This window comes from Bombus affinis, chromosome 16 (genome assembly GCF_024516045.1).
Source record: "Bombus affinis isolate iyBomAffi1 chromosome 16, iyBomAffi1.2, whole genome shotgun sequence".
NCBI lineage: Eukaryota > Metazoa > Arthropoda > Insecta > Hymenoptera > Apidae > Bombus > Bombus affinis.
In genome coordinates, this window is record NC_066359.1 from 6,313,769 (window position 1) to 6,334,060 (window position 20,292).

The following is a 20,292-nucleotide window of genomic DNA, read 5'->3' on the forward strand; positions in this document are numbered from 1 at the left end:
TCTGACCTGTCTCACGCTCGAATACTATGCCGATAAAAAATACTCGAAACCGTTTTAAGGACAGTATCGAATCTCTTATATCACTTTCAAAAATCGTTTCGAAAAATGGGGCATCAACGGACACGTACCTCCAATCAAAATGGCCGACATGCTTCGCCTAATGGAGCCTCTGCTCCGGATTGATCCGCACTTTTCCTCCGTTTATTGTCACGCAATCTTAGGAAGCAACAGAATTTTACATTCTCTAATTCTTTGTTTGAACATAAATTAACGTGTTCTTGGAGATATTTTTGGACAATTATCTCATAGTTTCCGTAATCTTTTAATTATTAGGAGATCTTGAATTTTTAGGTTAAACTTTTCAATAATTAATGAACTTTAAAGTGTTACGTAATTTTTTTAATTGTTGATAAATCTTCAAATATTTAATAAATCTCCAATTATTAACAATCTTTCAACTATTAAATAATTTTTTAGAGCTATATAAACATTCAATTATTAAGTAATTCCCAATTATTCAATAGTCTTTCAGTTATCCAATAATTGTCCGATTTTTCAAGAATTTCCCGATTATCGAACAATTGCCCTAATGCTGATAAATTTCCAATTATGCACTAATTTTTAAGTTACTAATTTCCCAATTATCCAATCATTCTCTAATTATTAACAAATTTTCATTCACTACACAATCCCCAAATTGTTGCTCGAATTCTGCTATTTCTCGGAAACTCTTCGCCTCAATGTCTTTATCCAAACTGCACGATCTTGTTAGAGAACGAACGTTTTCTCACCACGTGAGAAATTCTCGAATTTTCCTACTTCTTGCACCGACACACACGTATTTATGAAAATTGCCCACCTCAATGGGCAAACTTGTAGCTTCAAGAAAAACGAAAGCCTCCCAATGGAAGACGAGACTTTTACGGATTTTTCTCGAAGAAATTCTTCCAAAAGGAAAAAAGAAAAAAAGAAAAAGAAGAAAAATATTCACGATCCACAAGTGTGTCGAGCGTCCACGTCACCGTACTTCAGCCGTCGCAACAATTCTATTAACATCATCTCAGGTGCCCGAGCTTCGATCGAGCCTTCGAGGATCAAAGTTTTGAAAGTTGTGCATCAGATCGACGTCGTCGAGAATAATAGGTTCGAGGGAGAACAGCCTCCAGAAAAAATCGAGTTCCTCTATAAGAAGAAAGGAAACGCCATTGAGAATACAACACATACAGATATATTTCAACTCTTATTTTTTTTTTTTTTTTTTTTTAAATTCTATTCACCAGAGTTGCAACTTTTTGTTCGACGATTTGCGCCATGGCGAATTCAGAAGTGTTTATTAACACATTCGCTGTTATTTAACCCTTTTACGATCCGAATGTTTCATGGACTGTGTAGAAATAAATTGAAAAATATTCTTCGATTGTTGTTGGTAAGAATATATTTTTTCTGATTTTCGATAATTGGGAAAAGATGCGAAAATTGTGAATTTAATGAAATATAATTATTAAACGAAAAGAACATTAGTATTGAAATTAATAACAAAAATGATTTTAGTATAAAATTTTCAATAATTAAAATCAATATCCTGTTTGTTATCTTGTATTTTTATCGATTAATTATAATATAATAATCTTCGAAAATCGAAGATAACTGAAATGACGCACCATACGCGTCAATAGCAGCGAATGTGTTAAGCCCCATCCACGCCTGAAAAAATAATTTTAACCACAAATCGGTTAAATTCTGTTATTCTATCCCAAATGCAACAAAATTCAATCTGAATCACATTCAATAGATATGTCATAACTTCATTTTCAACATTTTACATTTTTCAAGTGTGAAAGGGACTTAAGGCGCTTCTTTGTTGAAAATTCTTGGTTATCGAGCCAGCTGCGCATGAAATCGTCAAAGATCATCGTTATCTAATAATTCATGCTCCGTCGAAACGAATTACAGTGATGTTCAGAGAAACAAACTGACCCGTGAAAAGAAGATTGGAAAAATGGCGGGTGAGATCAGTTTGTCCCTGAGAAGTATTTCTAAGAAACATGGCTGCTTGTTCGAACGACCCGCCATTGAAATGTCTCATTTGCAGTGAAACCGAGTCTTAGGATGAACTTTTTCGATCAATTTGGGTTCGATGCACTCACGTTCCGTTTCACTTCAAATGGTTCGCTCTTTCGTTATTGTCCTACTCACGTCGATGAATCGAGCAGAATTTTCTGTCTAATCAAAACAATTTTTGAAACCAAAGGAAGTAATATTTCTCCTTTTTCAATTTGCGAGTATCAATTTTGTATAAATTTTCATTCGACGAATTCGTATTCCAATGGGAAAGATGAAAATGAACAGCGTGACAAGAACGTATCCCCACCTTGAGCCGCTGGAAATGGCGCTAAATTTAAATCTGTTAGGGGTACAAGATCGTAGAGATACGAAATATAAATTTCCTCGTCACATAGGTCAGATATATCGCAATTCTGCTCCTTGCTCGAGCTTTTAACGATGTCTGACCACGTTCTTACAATTTCCCCGTCGAACCCAAGAAAAATACTGCAACGTCTGCTCGTAATCGGACTCGGATTAGCTCGATGGCACCTCCGCGTAATCAGGCTACAACCATCATACATATTTATATATGTATACAGGGCGAATCGCATGACTAATTGCTCCTACAGTCGTCAGTGAATCGATCATCAAGCTTCTGATCGAATATCTAAGAAGAAACGAGGGAAAATGTTGGATTTTTTAGTCTAGGGGGAGTGGCCTATAATACGTGAAAGGATAGCAGCGTTTCTTACGGTGAGAAGTGGAACTATCCTTAACACAGTGGGGATCAAATCTTCTTTCTACTTTGTTCTGGGATAAAAAATTCCATTAAAAGTGATTCGTTACTAATAAACAATTTATGAATTAGAGACGAAACATTAAAATATACAAAATATTGTTGAAACTATTAAATATCATGAAGTTATAATTCTCCAGTAATTAGATTCCCAAATTGAGCTAATGGCAAAAGATAGGTTAGAAACTAAAGCATAGGTATTGAAATTATTGTATAGAGCAACTTTGCGTGTTGAAAATTTCAAGTTTGGGTAATCCTTAGATATCGAAATTCCCAAATTTGATTAATGACAGAAAGATGGGTGAAAAACTTAAAAGGAAGGAATTCAAAGTTGTTATCCAGTACGATATTCAAAATTAAACAAATCTACGAAAATTAATTTCCAATAGTTTTTTAATTCCCAAATTGTTGTAATAACAAAGAATAGATTAGAGATAAGATCAAGGCGATTGTTCCAAATTATCCCAAAGAACAGTATGCCGAAATCGGTGCAATGACAAAAGATAGGTTAGGTCTGAACGACTCGGCGTTTCTCTAATTCGAAATTTACCAAATGTCTGCTTCGGATTCTCAACGATCGTTTTATCAACACGGGAAGCAATGTTCGTCAAATGGAGTAGCACGGTTCGCCCTGTGCATATACATTATTTATGTGCACATATATAAATATATCGATCGAGAAAGGAGGAAAGAAAAAGAGCAGAACGAAGAACGGCCGGAAACATAGGTCAAAGGAACGATGAACAAAGTGAACTAGAGCCAGCGTTTATCACTTGACCTTCCTCCTCCTCTCTTTCTCTCTCTCTCACTTGCTCTTTTCCCGCATAGCTACACACTCACACGCATAGCTACACACTCATCATACACACAAGACCACGTGCACAAACGTTCACACATACATATACAGGCATACACTCGTTTTTCTTCTAATATTTCTTCATCTTTTCCCTTCTTCATCTTCATCTTCATCTTCATCTCCTTCTTCTTGGTTTTCTTCTTACTCATTCTTATCCTTCTTATTATGCTTGCAAAGCAATTAGATGGGCGTCCATGTTCTTAGCAATTACAATTGTCGTCCGTTGGATTGGTCGGCTGATCGGTGAGTCGTTGACCCTTCGCCTGACCCATTCCACCCGCCAGCAAGGTCGGATCATTGTCCAAGGATTCGCTCATCTTGTCGCATATTATGTCCACCAGCTGCTCGAATACCGTCTGTGAAATGGAATTTGCTTGGGTTTAATTGCCTTAATATTTGAGGAACATAGGGGAAAAAAGATTCCAAGTAATTGAGCTGCACTAATTGACGTGATCGTGTGATTAATGATCTACTAGCGGAGATTGGTTCACGCCCTCTTTTCAAACAAGGACACATTGGTAGATCTAACTTCTCATAGAGTGTCATAGTTAATCTGGATACAGTTTAATTTTACGCCCTAATATCAATTTTGCTTACGTTGTTTCTGAAAGATCTTAACCTAACTTAACCTAACCTAACCTAATATTGGCTTACTCTGAACCTCACGTACACAGATTTGGCCTGTTAGAATCTCAATTTTGTTTAACACTTGTACCGTCAGTCAGTTGGTCGTCGTCAGGTTTACATGACTTTAGAGTTTTAGCTTAATTTCATTTAATTGAAGCGTAAGACAAATGATTCCTGTACCTGATAGTGTCCTCTTGAAATGAAACGATTTGGAAAATGCATTGACAAGACCAGCAATTTATCAGTCTAATGATTCAGTGAAAGTGGATGGTCAGAAGAAGGTTATAATCCCAATTTCTGTAACTGTATGGATGTAACAATCGCCAAGTAAATAAACAAATTCATATAACGCATAGGTGTACAAAATAAATTAGGATAACACGATAAAAATTCTATCATGATGATGGATTCGAGGGAATTTTCTCAAGAGGTGAAAAGTAGGTTACAACAACCGACGAGTGACAGTAAGATCTACGTCGAAATATGTGGCCATCGAAGTGTTAAGTTACTTCTAAAAAATTTAATGTAGCCTCTGTGTAGCGTAGTGTAGATATCGACTTGATCTAAGGTTAAAATAGATATATGTCAGTTTGTCTTCTTCTACTTTTGCTATAGAAATAATTCGTGGTCAATCGACAATTGAAAACAGCTCAACAATGTCTCTAATCTGTGGCCCTAACTCTTCTCGCAGACTTTACACGTTTACTCAAACAGTAGACATCTGATAAGTTTCATATTTTGGCTCAATATTCCTTATAGGATCAATCATATCTACAACATAACATGCGATTCTCTTGATACTTCAATTTGCTCAATATCTATAAAATTTCAAAATCGGTTCCTTTATACGTATTGCATGTTTGACGTTGTTTGATATTGTCTGACGTCGCCTGACATTTTCTAACGTCCGTTTCTCACGTTATTCAATGTTACTCGACCTCGTATAATATCTTTTATCGTTGTTTGACGTGGTTTGACGTGGTTTGACGTTGTTTGACGTTGTTTGAACAACACTTTCAGTAACGAAAACACTAGAAATCATCGTTAATCCTCTACAAATTGCTTGCCTTGCTATCGTTTTATGGTACCAAGGTGTTTTCCAATAGAAAAGCTGAAATCTCATGTACGTCACGCGGTCTAAAGGTAGACGCGGATAACCGTGGGCAGAAAAATCGATCGAATGGACGTCGATATGCCAGTGCCAATAGGTTTGACCCGTCGTGTTGGGATGATTAATGGGTGTAGATGAGCGGTAATTGAGGATGCCTGGTCGAAGGTAATGGCACACTGTTTACACACACCATCATGGATGGAAATAAATGTAGAAACGTGACGCGATAACCTTCTCAACCGCGTGATAGTTATGTATTGGCTAGGATAATGGGCTGGGTAAACAGTCGAAGAAAAATGAAAATGGACGTGGTGTTTAACTATTGGTGGAATACTTTGTATAACTTCCACGAAGAAAGAATAATATATCTCTCGAACCAATTTTAAAGAGGCTAATTTTTTGAGCCTAACCCAAATTCTAATGCAATTTTGGCTTCTATTAAAATTTGGCTTTAGCTCATAAACTAATAAAAAAACATTCCTGATTCTTATGTCTCCAAGTGGTAACGAAGCTAAAGTCGAGTTCTAGTGAAGTGGATGAGTCGAGGTTCGCTGAATAAAAAGTCATCTAAGATTCTGATGTCTCCAAAGGGCAATTAAGCTAAAGCTAAGTTTCATTAGGATGAAAAATTGATAGTCCCGTTCTATTGGAAATTGGCTTTAGTTTGACACTAACCTTACCAGGCCTGGCCAAATGAACGGTTTCAAAATTTAATTAAAAATCCTACGTTCCTTGTTATTTCATTCGTTCGTCTAACATTATGTAAATTTGTATATTGACAAAAACTGAGAAATTGATTAGTCAGACAATGTTTTTTATTAGTTTATATGCCAATATGAAATTCTAACTTAGTCTTTGCAAATATTATGATATTATAATCTTGAACGTCTTTTTATCAAAATATTTATCAAAATATAAATTTTCCATAAATATAAGAATCCACAATGTGATTATAAATTAATTATAAATAAACGAAGATGGTCCAGATGCTAGGCTCACCTTGATGTTGATGTTTTCTTTAGCCGATGTCTCAAAAAATTGGACACCTAATTGGTCCGCCAATTGCTTGCCTCTTTCAGTAGTTATCACCCTTTCGTCCTCCATGTCGCACTTGTTGCCAACCAGGATAACCTGAGCGTTGTCACACGAATAAGTTTTGATCTGTGTGACCCAGTCCTGCACCGAATTGAACGACTCCTCGTTTGTGATGTCGTACATTAGGATGAAGCCCATCGCGCCTCTGTAGTAGGCCGTCGTTATCGTCCTGTATCTTTCCTGACCTGCGGTATCCTGCAATAAAACGGATCCTCGGATTAAAATTGGCCTTTTCTGACTTTCAAGATTATTAAATAACAACTAAAAGTATCGTGAAAAATAATTTATCCGATCGATGGGACTAATAGTTCTTTTTGTGTGAATTAAAAAATAATCAATGAAACAAATAAATAAATAAAATTAATTCAATTATAATTGATTAAAATGAATAGTAATATTTTCTGAAGTACAACAGTTCTGACACGAATAATAAAATTATGAGAAGCTTCTCTGCGAATTTTAAAATTAAGCGATAATTAATTGACGAGTTTTCTCTGAACATTTCAATACATTTAATTTGAAAAATAAATAAAATAAATTCCCTTAATATTCAAGGAAATAAACGGTAACATTTTCTGCAATAAATAACATGGATAATGGAAGCAACAAATTTGCAGAATTTTCAAAAATTAAAAAACAATTATCAGCGTAGTGAAGTAATTGGTACACCATTTGTGAAATTGGTAAATTTTTCTGTAAAAGAAAATTAAAAGAACTTATTAAAAGAACAATAGTAATATCTTGAACCATTATAGCAATTGATGAAAAATAGTTTCTAAATGATTGTTGTTCGAAAACGATGAAATAAATTACGATTACTACGAGTGTCTTGAACAAGGAAGCGATAACGTTCGATTCGGTTGATAAATGAAGCCACGTGCGGTACGCTGTGCTTGTGGCTGAACGTTACCATTTATTGCAAAATATTTTCAACGTACTCCTTTTGCTTCTCTTTTTAATTCCTTGTTTTCAATTTATTCCAGTTATCTTTTTTTTCGTATGCGACGATCGAATTTACATTTGCTCTACGGCTTTATTTCACGTGTATAACCGTAAAACGATCTATCACACAAAAATATACTTCTTCCTCTACCAGTATTTCTGTCCTTTGAAGCTTTTTAATATTTCAAAACAAATCGAAGAAAGAACATGCTGCCCATAGCTGTTCTCTATTAATTTCTCTTTGTAAATTCGATCGACAGATGAAAAAAAAAGACAATTGGAATAAATTGAAAACAACGAGTTAAAAAGAGAAGCAGAAAGAGTACGTTGAAAATATTTTGCAATAAATGGAAAATATGGACAATTAGTTGGAAACGACGAACCAGAGGAAACAGTGAAATATCTGTTTTCCAATAAATTGAAACATATGGAAAAAGCAATATTATACTCAATATTCATATTGTATGTTATTTATATAATCTGTTATTATTATTATTATTACATTATTATAACTTTTGTTCATATTATTGGTTGGCAACTAAGTGATTGCGGGTTTTGTTATTGCCACCTAATGACAAAACCCGCAATCACTTAGTTGCCAACACAATATCGTTAATTTATATAAATATTGAATATATCATATTTATTATTCAATCCAGCAATATTATTGCACCCTAATTTTAATCCCATGGATGTTGGAACTGAATTTTTGCCTCAAGGGATTTCGTACGACGAAGGGTGAGTCGCGACAAATTGTCAAATTGAGCCAACAATTAGTTTCTGTGAATGGCGGGTCGAGCAACTCGACGTTCTTTCGTGGGCACCAGCCTTAAACATCCAGCAACAACTTTAAATTATAATTTGTTGGGTTGGCAACTAAGTGATTGCGGGTTTTGTCATTAGGTGGTAATGAGAAAATCCGCAATCACTTAGTTGCCAACCTAAAAGATGTACGTCGTCGGACTGAAACAAAATCCGAGTGAATTTTGAGTTCTTTGATCTCCCACATTTCAGAAACGAATTGTCAGCTTAAAAATTCGTGTCTTGTGATAAGATACGATTCCAGTTATCAGAAAATTCAATTACAAAATCATGGGACAGGAAATGGCTGGAAGAAGCCGCCATTTTTGTTCACCTGAAATTTGTTTATTGGAAAAAGTACGTCTTCTTGCTGAAAAACTTTCATCTAACTCGTATAAAGTTCTTGCCATTGTGTACTGACCTTTATGAAATATCAATTATTCTACGATGTACGTGATAATACGTTCAAGTTACAATCCAACTTTCGGTGCTTTCAGTTTAAGGTTAAGTGTTACTAGAGTTAGTTTGAGGTTAGGTTGTTAGGGTTATCGTCTTAAAATTTTATGTTTGGCGAGTTTTGACACACACACCCAACAGAGCTTCACACGTGTATCATATCTCCTCGAAGCAATCTGATCCTACGTAATCTGTAGCAGGTATCATCTAGCAAACAAATTATGATGAAGTTTGGCATAATTTAACAGATACCGTTTAAATGAATACCCGTGGGTCGTCCAATTCACCTGATGACGTTAAAGATACTACACTTGTAGTCGTGAATGAAAATAAGGAAAGAAAAATAGCAGCTAGAAAATACAAAATGGATAAGATAATATAATTAAGATACATAAATAAATATAACAAATACCAATCTTTTCATAGACAGGCAGGTTTCAGGCATTTTACACTTTGCCTGAAATAACATTTTCTCAACATGTTGCTCGTTTAAGTTTAACAAATTTGATTGAAATTTTTGTTCAGAAATATAACGTTGAATCAAAGTATACGAAAGAATTATTAAAATATTATTCAGTTTCGTTGACACGATATTTTCTCTTCAAAAAGTATCGACCCTACTCTGTCAGCTAATATATTGTCCGTGATAAAACTCGTTTCTTTTCTTTCCACTTTTTTCAATTTTTAAAATATTCTCGCAATAAATTATAAGAAGAAAGAAACAACATAACAGAGATAGTGGAAACGCAAGGGGAAAAACGTACGGGGTAATACTGACCCAGATCTGTAGCTTGACCCTTTTGTCATGTCTGAAGACCGTTTTCACCTTAAAATCGATGCCCACGGTCGATACGAAGGCCGAGGTGAAGGAATCGTCCGCGTAGCGGAACAAAAAAGACGTTTTGCCGACCGACGAGTTGCCGATGATCAGCAACTTGAACATGTAGTCGAAGTTCTGGTCCGCGGCCTCCTTCTGAAACTTTGGATCCTGGCCCGCCATCTAAAAGTAATTCCACATTACGTAAATAATCTTTACTTCATCTCTTTTCGTAGTTACATCTCGCCTATTCCACATTGTACACGATCTCGTTCATTTGCTGCAACAACTCGAAGTTCATCGTTCTCGAGTTATTGGCATTTCATTTAATTAACAAGCTATTGGTAGAGAAAACAGTGGTTGAGTGAAGTTGGGAAATTGGTCGCGCGAGGGCAACACCGTCGCTATTGCATCATCACGAAACTCTAAGAACATTTCAACTCGTAACTTTTTTAGGTTATGTCACTGTTACAGCAAATCAACGATTCGTAATCTCAAGCTGCGTAACCACAATCTCATTCAGCCATAACACAGACTCGTATTGTCATATTGGGTCGATAGGTTTCTGAGTATACAACTAAAATTTACAGACAAATGGAATGCACTTCGAGGCTTAACTCGATGAATTGTTCGTGATATCATACATTATCGAGCATATGCGATTGTTATCCAACAACATCCATCGGCTGTCTTTTTTTAAGTTTGCATTTGATGCACGTGCAATAGCGTGCACTAATGTGCAGCAGCCTGTTACCGTTTTGCTAATGCGATTGTCCATTCGGCTCTTATGTTTTCAGCCATGTTTTTGTACCTCGCTAATGACAGCGTCAATTTATGTTAAATATGACAACGTAATTTATATACGCTTTTTTCGTATCATAATTTTATGTGCAATATTTGCATGCATTACGTCGATATGCAAATTAATATTTCGATAATATCTTGCGATTATTTCTCTCAAACTTTGCTTCACTTTTGGAACACCCTGTACGTTCATTCGTATTGTATAACTTATTACGTCGCTATTTGAAAATTTATTAGAAAAATTGCCTGTGAATATGCTGTATTGTATGCTGCGCCAACAATGTTGCAAACAGATCGAAAACAAAATATGACGAAACTTTGTTGATATACTTAGCGTTATTTATAAATGTGTGGCATATGTTTATCGAGTTTGGAAGAAACGTAACATGCAAATATGCTCAGATGCTATATGTATTTTAAAAGCTTATTATCATAACAGGTAATGGTAAAATTTGTTGCAATTTCTGCCACTTGTACCTGTGTCTACGTTCAAACGTATGACTTATTTTTGCAACATTTCCAAGCAAGCAATTTGTTGCGGAATTCATAAGAAAAAATACGTATCAAGACACAAACTAACTCTGGTCTTAATAATTTTAATAATTTCCAACGACAAACAGCAAAGGCAACAATTTTTCTTCGAGCAATTTTCCAGAAAGATGACAAATTTTCATTTAAATATTTTTCGATATATCTTGCATATTCAGGAAACATTTTTCTAATAAATTTGCAACATTGTCTCGAAATCCCTACCCTCCTAAAGGCCCACATTTCTAGAAAAACCGACAAGAAGAGGCTAATTCAATTTTCTAGCGTATCTCTGTTAACATTCTGCGACTCTGTCTAACGCTTTCACCGGCTGTTCACTGTCGATTAAGCCACTAAGAATTTTCCACGACGCGTTCGCCAGCCTCGATCGAACAACACTGCAACATAGCAATTAACGTTATCGCGACGAAACAAACGCATGGCGGTACCGGAAGTTTGTTGTGCGGGGTAATATCGACGATGGACATCAGCCGAGTCATCCTCGTCCTCAGTTCCAACACGGAGTCCTTGACAGGTGGCCTGCTATTTTTCGTTGACTTCTCTGTTTGACCCTTCGACCCTTCGTCTGCCATTTTCCAGCAACCAATTTTTCCAGAATTGAATTTTTCCCGGCGGTACGTTCGTTAGTCTGGATCCGACTACTTTGAAATTCCAAAATTGTGGAAAACGCGTAAACAAGCCGATCGTTTCGATGGAAATTCTTTTCCAATTTCCCTTGACAGAAAATATACGAAGTGCCACTTTTCCCGATAATTTTCGATCGAAAAATAAATTACGAAGACTTTTCTACGAGATTCTACGAGAATCTTTTTCTCAGAATAACGGGAAAACACAGGTGCAATTATTTTTCATAATTTTGCTGACCTTCGATTCAAAAATAAACGGCAAATGTCCTGTCAGAATTAAAACGAGCCACACAAAGGCACCTGGACACAATTTTTTTTACCAAATCGACAACCCGTGAATATTTTTAAGACGATTCCACTAAACGAAAATTTCCTTCGGACTTGGAAGCGGTACACTGTTTTTCGTCATTTTTATTCGACACTTTCTACGATGATCTGGCACAAAGGCACAATAGGCGTGACAAGAGCAACCAGGTTCTAATTAGCTGGGAAATGGCTAACTGATAGACGAATGGCCAACGTGGCTATGTTTGTGGTTTCTTTCGTTTTTGCCCGTTTCTTGTCATAGTTCTTTCCACGATATCGCGGTTTCCTGATACGTGTGAACACGCCCACGCAGGGCTGGAAGAAGAATGTCACACGTGCGGTGCCATTGTCTGCTTCGTCTATTGCGTTTGCCTATCAATTAATGTCAATTGTAAATTATTCTTTGCTCGATGCTATCAACGTTATAACGTCTCTACAATTGCAGAATACACGAGTCTGATGTACAGGATGATTTAAAAAATTGCATCGGCGTAGCATTGCTTCACCCAGACATATCCACTTCGATCAACGTCCAACACGTTCACACTCTAATCTATCTAATTTTTCCTATCTCGTTATCTATCGTTGTTATCTTGACATTTGCGAGTTATTTTTCGAAACGTTGTTTTGCAATTTTCCGTAAAAATTTCGTATCGCGTGATACGAAAGAAATTCAAAGGATGCGACGCGATTGAAAGACCGCGAAGGGTACAACACGTTTGAATCATCCTGTAGACGTTAGAGATCATCCTGCTGGCGTGAAACGCAGTAAAAATTTGTTCTTACATTTGGAAACAATTCTTTCTAATTCTATGCGCAATTACGTGTTGCACGTGTAAATTGATTGATGGCCATTCGAATAAAGATACAAATATCGTTTAATCACTGAGATGGTTTCAATTGTGAATTATTATTAATAACATCGGACACAGTTTTGTTCAATATGTTCGTATGAAATATGTTCCAACTTGTTCGCAATCAGTGGAGGTCGTTTCTTTTTGTTCACCGTGTATATTACTGAATGCAATTGCCGGCACATCTGTAGCCATGACCGACCACATGATCGATAATCCCACAATGGGGACAGTCAAACCCGATAACCTCCAACTACAGGTTCCTACAAAAAGCACGTGGGCTCGATCGAGCCACCACTCATCGATCACCAAATATTTCAATTATTCGAAGCAGTAAGGGCGACCCAATACGATAAGTTAAAGAAGGAGCAGCATTGTAATTTTGGTCGCACGATTTTCTTGCATCAGTTAACTAATAATAACGTAGGCTTATAATTTATATATAATCATATTATATTAATATTAGTATTAGTTATATACATATTTTTTAATACTAAAGATATATATTATTTTTAACAAATTTATAATATAGTAATATATTATGTTCAATAAGTAACATATATTTAATATTAAAAAATGTATATATTTTATAATACATAATAGTATTATATTGTGTTTTATATATACTTAATATTAAAAAATATATGCATATTATAATATATAACTTTTATTGTAATATATTACATTATGACATATATGTATGTGTGTATATATTTAATATTGTATTTGCATGCGTATGTATATTTAATATATTTAATATTAAATATATATATTCGTATAACTAATACTCATATAATTGTAAAATATATGTATTATAATATATAATGGTATTATATTATGTAATGTATTACAATAGGTTTATAATAGCAGTTATCTAAATAGTATATATTTAAAAAATAATATATCCTTTTAATATTAAAAATATATAAATATTTTACAATATATAATAGTATTATAATATGTTTCATATATATATTTAATATTAGATATATTATTATCTAATAATATATTATTTAATATTATTATATTAAATATATATATGCATATAACTAATACTCATATAACTATAATTATAGTTATATTATTTCATTGAATATAACTAACACTCACATAATTGCAAAATATATAATGATATTGTATTATATAATAGTATAACAATCAGATTTATAATAACAATTAGCTAACTCCATAACAATTTATTATCAACATCAGTAAATTAACAATAACGACAACAAATTTGCTAAACATCAAATGCCAAATACGAACGTTCCTCGACCGTGAATTGGATCGAGCTGTTCCGTGGAAGTGGCAGCGAATCGGTGGTTGGCAATCGTCAGTTGCTTCCTAAGTCGATAGGAAGACAACGAGTTCCGCGTCCGTGACTTTTTCCTGGTGCCAGGTGCGGCTATACATATCGTCGACCCACGTGCACTGCATCCAGCAAATGTATTCAAACAAAAGCCCTTAAATATCCGTTTCTACAAGTTCGTGATCCGACTTAATGCTTCTTAGACAGACATTGGCTCTTACTGTGACGCATATGTAATAGGAATGACACGTATCGTTCCATAATTCCAGATGGTGTCGTTGCTATTCGTATGGAATTTCCACTTCTACGATATGAATTACAAATACCAAGTAAATCGAGCCTTCCAACTGTCCTGGCTCTGCTACAGCAACATCGATAATGTAAAAACTGTCATTTGCTTCCATCGTCACCAACAAAGAAGAAAAAGAAAGATCTGCCAACGTTTACGATTCTCTTCTTCCGCAGGAAAAAATCTACGATTTTAAGAAACAAAAGACTCTCGAACTTCCTACGATTCGATCAAAAATTCATCTACCGAAACAATTTGCAAACGCTTATGATCCTGTTCTTCCCTGAAAAGAGACCTTCAGTTAAAAAAAAAAAAAAAAAAAAAAACGAGAAAGTATTTTGAAGTTGCAGGTTGGCCAATGACCAAATTATTCGATAAAAGAAAAAAAAAAAGAAAGAAAAAGCTCAAAGTGATCCAGTTTCGCAAATGCAAGGGATAAACGTCGCAACGAGAAAGGAGGAATTCTTCTGAAAAACGTACGTTCGACCTTCGATCAAGTCAACGATTACAAGGTCTAAAGGCGGAATGTAGCGCTGAACGTGGGATCAGCTGCGATTTCGTGTGCAGTTATGCCGTAAAATAAATTTAAAAAGAGCAGAGTCTATAAATAAACTGGACGCGGAGGCACAGAGACAGAGAGACAGAGAGAGAGAGAGAGATTTTTACTTCGGAGTGGGAGGCTCTTATCGATTTTCTTGGCCGAGCCACACAGCCATAGCTACCAGATTTCCCTCGGATTTCAAGTCCTATCGTTTCCGCCTCGCTTCATTCTACGATGCTCGTCCAACTAAAAACTACTGCCATCCCTTCGATAAAAGAGCATGCAGACGCTCGCCAGACTTCTAACAAATAACCCAAGAAGAATTGCTCGATAACCAACCTCTTATCTTCCCTTCTAACTATACTGCACTGACGATGAAACTTGAAGAAACCTACCAACGTCATAGTGAAAGCCAGCTATGGATGTGGGACCACTCAAAAATTGTCCTCTGTATTTTTTAAGTGACTTAAAAAAATTAATAAATTGAGAGAATAAGAAAAATAAAAAAAGTAAATTAGACAATTAATAAATTAACAGAATAAATAAAATAATAAACAGTAAATTAAGCGAAGCAAAAGTTAAGTAAAATGAAGAAACGTGATCTCTTCAATCTACTTCGATCTATTGAAACACTTATCCACACCTACGCAATCTCTTCAATTCCCCCACTTTTTTAAATGGGATATTATGCGCGTCATAAACGTGCGCGATGACGATGATAAATCGAAGAAAAAAGTAAAATAATTTCTCACGAAAGACCCATCTCTTCCCATCTCTTCGGACCCACCGTTAAGCGTCAAGCTGAAGAAGCAAAGTTCATGCGCTTTGAGGATTGAAACAAGCGACCCGAGACAGTTTTCAAAGCGTAGGAAATAACGAAGATCCGACAACTTTCGTAAGATCAACGATAAAGACTCAAATATCTTAACAAGGTCAATTACGACCCATTGATTTTGGGTCTATCTCGTCGCATGATTCAACACTCTCTCGAGATTCTCACGCGAGGCTACCTCGGATATCACGTTCTCTGTTCGCATTCCGTAGCCAACCGCTTCCATAGATTACACAATTCTGGAATAGCAAAATGGTACAGCAATACCCTTTCACGTGCGAAGGAAATTGCAATTGGTGTAACAGTTGTCCTGTGCATTTAAGAGCCAAGGAAGATTGTTGTTAACGAAATATGGTCAGCTAGTCTGCACAGGATTTTCTTCCCTTTCTTCGTCCCTCAGGCGAACGAAAGACCGACGTGTACCACCTGGTGTTCTTCTTCAACTTAATCAACCGTTTGAGTCCCAGGGGTGTTCGAAAAACAGGGTAGAAAAATCGCAAACAACGTGGCAGCGGTTGTCTTCATCGATTGCGAGGAGAACTAAGACAGCGCTCGTCATATTTGTAATTTGTACGAAATACATCTATCTTACTATATATGCGCACTGTTAGTTTACAAATATTCCACATTTTCTTCGATAAAAATTATTGAGAAGATAGGAACGAAATATTGCGTTGGCAACTAAGTGATTGCGGATTTTGTCATTACCACCTAATGGTCATTACCGCAATCACTTAGTTGCCAAGCGAATACAAAATAACGTAGCGTTCAAACGTAGTGGCACTTTCCCACACCAAATCTGAACAGCACGATCGCGCTGCTTGCCACTCAAACAACTAAACACTGACACGAGGAATTTCCAATTCGTGGCTATTCGTGACAAGGCGGGTCTCGTCATAGGTGGAATATCACAAACTGCTGAAGATTCAACGAAGAAGACGTAACGTTAGAAACGAACAGCGAGCGTCTTCGAGGAGCAAAATGAGAAGATTCTGATCGAAGATGATAGCCAATGCCACGAGCCTACACGCGAAAATGTTTCTTACTTTATGGAGAAGAAATAAGCTCGAGGATGAACGCGAAGAAGATTGGAGGAACAGAGTGGCGAGCTTTCGACGCAAGATGACAATGCAGCAAGTTCGACAGACCATTCGGCAATATCGAAACTCTGGAGAAAAATTTCAGCCACCTACGCGTGTTGCTCCAAGTGGCTGGCGAAGAAAGTAGGACAAGGTTCGCGATAATCGTATCGCGGCATGTTAACACCGAGGTGGTGCGCACGAATGCATGCAGAGCGACGCGATAACGCGTTGCACGAGCTTTGCCAACGTAATATCGCGAGGAAGAGAAACGAGCGTCGCGTGAATCTGTGAAACTAGCTTTCTTCGGCGGCACGATACAGTTTTATCTTGATAGAATCGTGTGCAGTTAACGTCAGGTTGAGTTCGGTGACCTGCTGTACCATGACCTTGAAATCTTGCGCAATTCCTCGGCATAAGTAACGCGGAAAACTAATCTGTCGATTGAAATTTCTACAAAATAAAATTCGTGTTTTCGTACGCGATCTATTTGGCGAACGATTTCCACGACTGGAAAATTCGTCGTTCGGTCGATAAGCCAGCGCGTGCCGATCTAAAAAGAAAAATAACGAAAAAATAAGTCGAAAATATACAACGAAGTTTGTTCGTAAGACGCACCATTTTCGATTAAATCGCGTTTGAAAACATGTCGGCTATGTGCCAACTTGCATTTTTAGGTTAGAGATATTTTAAGGTTAGGGAAGATATTCTGCGATCGGTTGACGGATACGAAGTAAGATGGGAGAAATTATTGGCGACCCATCGTTAAACAGAGGCGGAAGAGATTGTTCGTGAAGGAATCGACGAATACAAAATTCATTGGGAAGTTGAAGTACCAAGAAATAAGTTCACGGTATCGATGAATCGGTGAAGCGAGTTTCAACGGTGAAATCTTTCAAGCACTCGGCCCCTTTCCACAGTTAATGCTCTTCAGCGACTGACACACGGGTCTTTGTGCTCCAAGAGCCTCTCAACCCCTGGCTAGATTCGATTCCTCCGACTAAAGACATTAAAACATTCAAATGCAACGACCTGTGTACTATCTTGTTAGCCTCTTTCCTGTGCGAAAAATCTCCTAACATTTCTTTATCGGTTGAGCAGATCGTTCGGTGTTTTCATCGAAAATTAATTTATTCGGTAGATCAGCGATTCGAGACGTACGATCGAGCTTCAAAGAATCGGAGATCCGGGAAGATTATGGGCGGAGCTTGGAAGAATCTTGAGCCTCTTGGGAAATATTTCGCGATAAAAATTAGGCTAGGCAGAAGAGTTGCTTCAAATTCAATTCACAGATGAAACTGTGCTCAAAGGGTTTGCAAATAGTGGAATAAATTTGAGAAGCTAAGATGGAAGATTGCTGCAACGAACTTTGAAAATACGGTAGACGTGAAGGCAACGAAATTTGGTAAATAAACGATGGTGAAATAGCGGCAAATGAATGAAAACAATTATAACGCAAGTTGTTTCAAACTTAATTTACAGATATAAAAAATCTAGGAACAGAGATTTTCTATGCAATTTTTTTAAATAGCAACGAAAAATTAGAAGCTCGAGCCTTCGATTAACTAAATTCTGTGGTCTGAAAAATTAGATCGATTAAACTCGCCTCAAATCTAACCAAAGACATAGAACATCCAAGAAAAGAAATCAATTACAAACACGATATCCATACAGTTTCAAACAGACGGAATATGCCTTTAAATTTGTCCAATTTCCTAACCCTGTCCCTCTACGAATCACAATCAGAGTCCTGCATTTAATCGTAAGAGGTTCAACCGGCAAGTGAGGTTATGAAATATGTCTTAAAATGGCGGAAATATTAGGAGAACGAATAGATCGAGCACTATTATATAGCGCCGTGGAATGATGGCAACGGTGGTGGCGAGTGGCTAGCAACAGAGCAAATATTTTTGGAAGATCGATTCCCAACCCCTGGCCACCCACGCCGCCCGTTACACAGTTTCGATTTCAGCGGCTGGCAGAATGAACGTAGTCGGAAGATGGAGCCTCCGTATACGTACTCGTGACGCTCGAATCTGGATCCCGAAAACGCGTGCGGATCGATACGTTGGATTCCTCGATATCGGCGATGCCCGGCCGATAACGTTGCCAACTCGGTCGCCTGTCTACCCCTGATCGTTAATAATTCCTGGTTATGCTGCATGCGATGGCATGGCATAGTTGCTTTTTAATGTCGACGTGATCACACAGCTGACATGTCTATCGTCCCTTTGAAGGGTAAAGAGAGGGAGGTAACAGGAGAGCAAGAGAGAGGGAAGAAGGTCACACAGACTGGATCGTCACTGGTGGTCAGTGAAACTTGTCATAGAACCAACCATTGTATTTAGCAACCATCCAATTAGGTCCATAATCTCAACATCGCAGGAGCAACGGATAGCTCCTGAGACGAGTCTTAGACCAGGGCCAGCAAAATTTGAGGAATTTCTGGATTTAACAATTTAAGTTAACCGAGATAAAAGCGAGGCAGGGAGGACGAGAAAGCAGGAATAGACTGTCAACGAGGATCATGCAAGCGCAGAGCGCGTGAAAAGTCGACTCGACGACCACAGTTTCTAGCGTGAAAAGTCGACTCGACGACCACAGTTTCTAGCGTGAAAGAGGAAACCGCGAGAGTGGGAGAGAGAGACAGAGGGAGACAGAGAGAAATCAATAAACGGTCTATCGACGAACTGTGGCTGGTCGGGCAGAAATGTATCGAGCTTAAAGTCTAGTTAGCGAGATTCTTCTCGAGGACATGGACACTGACGATTCTCTGTCGTTTCCCGTCCAACGAGTCGTTTCTCCGATCATGTACCTCCTGAAAATGTTGATCCTCTCACTGTTGATCGCTGAATAGTAGGGTTGCACGCCACGCGTTCCACTCGAACCCTGCACCTCGCTTCGATGATGAAATGACTCCGAAACGCGAGTCCGGAGGTTCCCGACACACGACTTAACACACGGTAGCACAACGGGGGGTTGTTTCGCGACGATTTTAAAGAGACTGGACTGGCCTCGGTAAAGCCTCGCGCCACTGTAGCCCGCTATAGTTAAAATATCGACCATTTCGTGGACCCCCGCCCGTCCTCGGACCAATCCCGAGAAAAGCCGCGCCTGCGCCACAGGCAACCCGACTGACATCTCGAAACCGGAGATAGAACCCCGTTTCGCGGGGGAGGGACACTTGTTGATTTCCTGGTTCGTCGGCGCCTACGACAATGCGCATGAATCTCGCTAATTTTTTTGCAGATGTTTCCTTTATCGACCGTGGGTAACTTACCTACTGTAACTTGTCTACTTCATTTCTGCGAACTCTTTCTATCGGTTCCTGTATTACGGACAGCTCGTATTGCTCGTCGACAGGCGCTGTGAGATAATTTCAAAAATTTTTAGAACTTTCTATGGGAGTATGACTTGAGTTGGCTTTGGAACAGAATTCTTATTCAATAACCAAGTAATAGGTAATTTTCAAATTAATAAAATTACAAAATAATTGGTAAAAGTGTAAAGCTTCGTTAATACTCTGTTGTACTTTTGCAAGTGTGTGCTAGTATTA

General features: G+C 37.4%; 1 protein-coding gene and 1 long non-coding RNA gene across 8 annotated transcripts in view; one reads left to right on the forward strand and one right to left on the reverse strand.

Annotated features, from left to right (window-relative positions):
* Window positions 1–20,292, forward strand: part of LOC126925524 (uncharacterized) — a 63,189-nt gene that overhangs the window by 25,866 nt on the left and 17,031 nt on the right. The gene's annotated exons all lie outside the window — the stretch shown is intronic.
* LOC126925513 (ras-related protein Rab-3) lies at window positions 1,241–19,787 on the reverse strand. Of its 4 annotated transcripts, none has more exons than XM_050741135.1 (4): window positions 19,552–19,787; window positions 9,509–9,730; window positions 6,436–6,726; window positions 1,241–4,054 (listed from the first exon to the last, which is right to left on the reverse strand). In XM_050741135.1, exons 2-4 carry the CDS (start codon window positions 9,728–9,730, stop codon window positions 3,899–3,901), a joined length of 669 nt encoding a protein of 222 aa, XP_050597092.1. In that variant the 5' UTR covers window positions 19,552–19,787; the 3' UTR covers window positions 1,241–3,898. The 4 variants fall into 4 exon arrangements, with proteins under 4 accessions (XP_050597092.1, XP_050597088.1, XP_050597089.1 ...); XM_050741131.1 differs by lacking the exon at window positions 19,552–19,787 and adding an exon at window positions 11,329–12,133; XM_050741132.1 differs by lacking the exon at window positions 19,552–19,787 and adding an exon at window positions 11,105–11,283.